General features: G+C 34.4%; 1 protein-coding gene across 1 annotated transcript in view; it reads right to left on the bottom strand.

Annotated features, from left to right (window-relative positions):
* The window catches only part of LOC107751171 (formin-like protein 1), a gene marked incomplete at its 3' end in the record, with an annotated part of 2,831 nt that extends 1,019 nt beyond the window's left edge, over positions 1-1,812 (bottom strand). The window contains exons 1-3 of the mRNA XM_016566797.1: positions 1,730-1,812; positions 663-865; positions 351-585 (exon numbers count right to left, since the gene is read on the bottom strand). Coding sequence (XP_016422283.1) covers positions 351-585; positions 663-865; positions 1,730-1,789 — 498 coding nt within the window. The remainder of the gene's footprint in view (positions 1-350; positions 586-662; positions 866-1,729) is intronic.
* Between the last annotated feature and the right edge of the window lie 6 nt (positions 1,813-1,818).

A 1,818-nucleotide genomic window follows, 5' to 3' on the forward strand; every position in this document is an offset into this window, starting at 1 on the left:
ATTTTTTTTTTTTTTTTTTTTTTCAAGTATGCATCCTCCTAATATCACAGTCCCTTTCAAGTCCTATCTAAATGAATGGGGGAAGCCTGAAATATCACAATTAAATTATATATTTTAAATCAGCAACAAAATCCGAAATTAACTGCCCCATGAATGTTATCCCTTATGCTTAAATAGCATTAAAAATGCTTTTTTTTTTCAAGCTAGACCGAGCTTCAAACAGCAGCTGCGGTGACGCAATGACTTTACCAATCAGCCATTGGCTGTTTAAATCAGAAGGCGGGTGCTTTGCAGTTTCTCCCATTCATAAGTAATAGAACTGAAGTGTCTTTGCTAATATATTTACTGACAGGCTTTAATAGCAGGATGCTCTCGCTGAAGTTGCCCATGAAGGTCAGCGTGCTGATTCTCTGTGCCAGACGCGGGATTTTGCTGAAGGCCACCATGAATCGGTCCTCCTCCGACAGCTCCAGCAGGGGGCGTCCTTCACGCTCGTATTTCTCAATCAACCTCAGCTCATAATCAGACGGGATGAAACGCTCCAGCAGCTCCAGAAAGTCTGAGTTTAGCAAATCCAGATTATACCTGCACACAGAGAGCTTTGGGATTAGTTTGAAACATGCAAATTTTGGTTGTATCAAAATTGTGTCTGTTGTACGCACGATTGGATCGCAGTGCAGATCTGCGCGGTGCTCATGCCTCCTTTGCGCAGCGTGATGGCGAGGTTTTTGGCCCTGTTGGGCTCCAGTAGTGCGATTTTACTGGATGCTTTATGAGCCACTTTCACCTTCAGAGTGCCGACATCAACAGGAGCAGACTGAGCTTTAGTTTTGAACAACTCCTCAAAGACGTCCATATTCAACTCCTTCAGACAGAGCAAAGACAGGGAGGTGAGTGACATCAGCTTTAGTTTCTCAAATAAACTCTGATGATGAATGTTGAGCTAATTCTAACCACTTGAGATTATTCCTAAAACATTTAGCTTTTTTTTTTAACATTAAAATAGCATGTATAAATGTTTAAAACAAAAATTATGTATTTTTCTTTTAAATATTGTATATATACATATTTTATAAATTATTAACAAATATATTTAAAGAAGAAATGGCAAAAAAAACATGAATATTAAAAACAAAATTACATTTCATTTTAAAATGTTTTATAATAAAGCAAATCTTTTTAACAACTGTATTTTCAGGAGACCCTATTTCATGCATTTCCAAAAACTACCCCTTAAAAAGTTAGCTTTTTTTAAATTAAAGTATAATTTATAAATATTAAAACAGGTGGCCCTTTTTCATGCATTCCTATTAGCCAGGTTAGAATCACACAAACAAAGAGGGAAAGACGTGCCCTAAAACATTCTTTTTTTTTTTTTGTTAAAATAACATTTATAAAAAAAAAATTCTAGAATATTTTCTATATAAATATATATTTTATAAATAATTCAAAAATATATTTAAAGAAAAAAGCTACAAATGTTTCTAACAACTCTATTTTTAGGTGACCCTGTTTAATGCATTTAAATAAAAAATAAAATGTATAAATATTAAAAACAACAATTCTATTAATTTTGAAACAGTTTATATAAAAAATATTTTTTTAATTATTAAACAATATATTTCAAGAAGCACAAAGCAGCAAAGGTTTATAATGGGTAATACTCTTTAGGTGCCTCTATTTCATCATACATTTCAACAAGTCGAGTTAAAACACACACAGAACTGACCCCAAGCACACTTTCGTCATCCAGCTCTGTGAAGACGGTGCCGGCCACCTGTTCCTCCATGAGAGCCTGCCAGTTAAGCAGTGGCATAC

Source organism: Sinocyclocheilus rhinocerous, unplaced genomic scaffold (assembly GCF_001515625.1).
Source record: "Sinocyclocheilus rhinocerous isolate Xijiao unplaced genomic scaffold, SAMN03320098_v1.1 scaffold47104, whole genome shotgun sequence".
NCBI classification, from domain to species: domain Eukaryota; kingdom Metazoa; phylum Chordata; class Actinopteri; order Cypriniformes; family Cyprinidae; genus Sinocyclocheilus; species Sinocyclocheilus rhinocerous.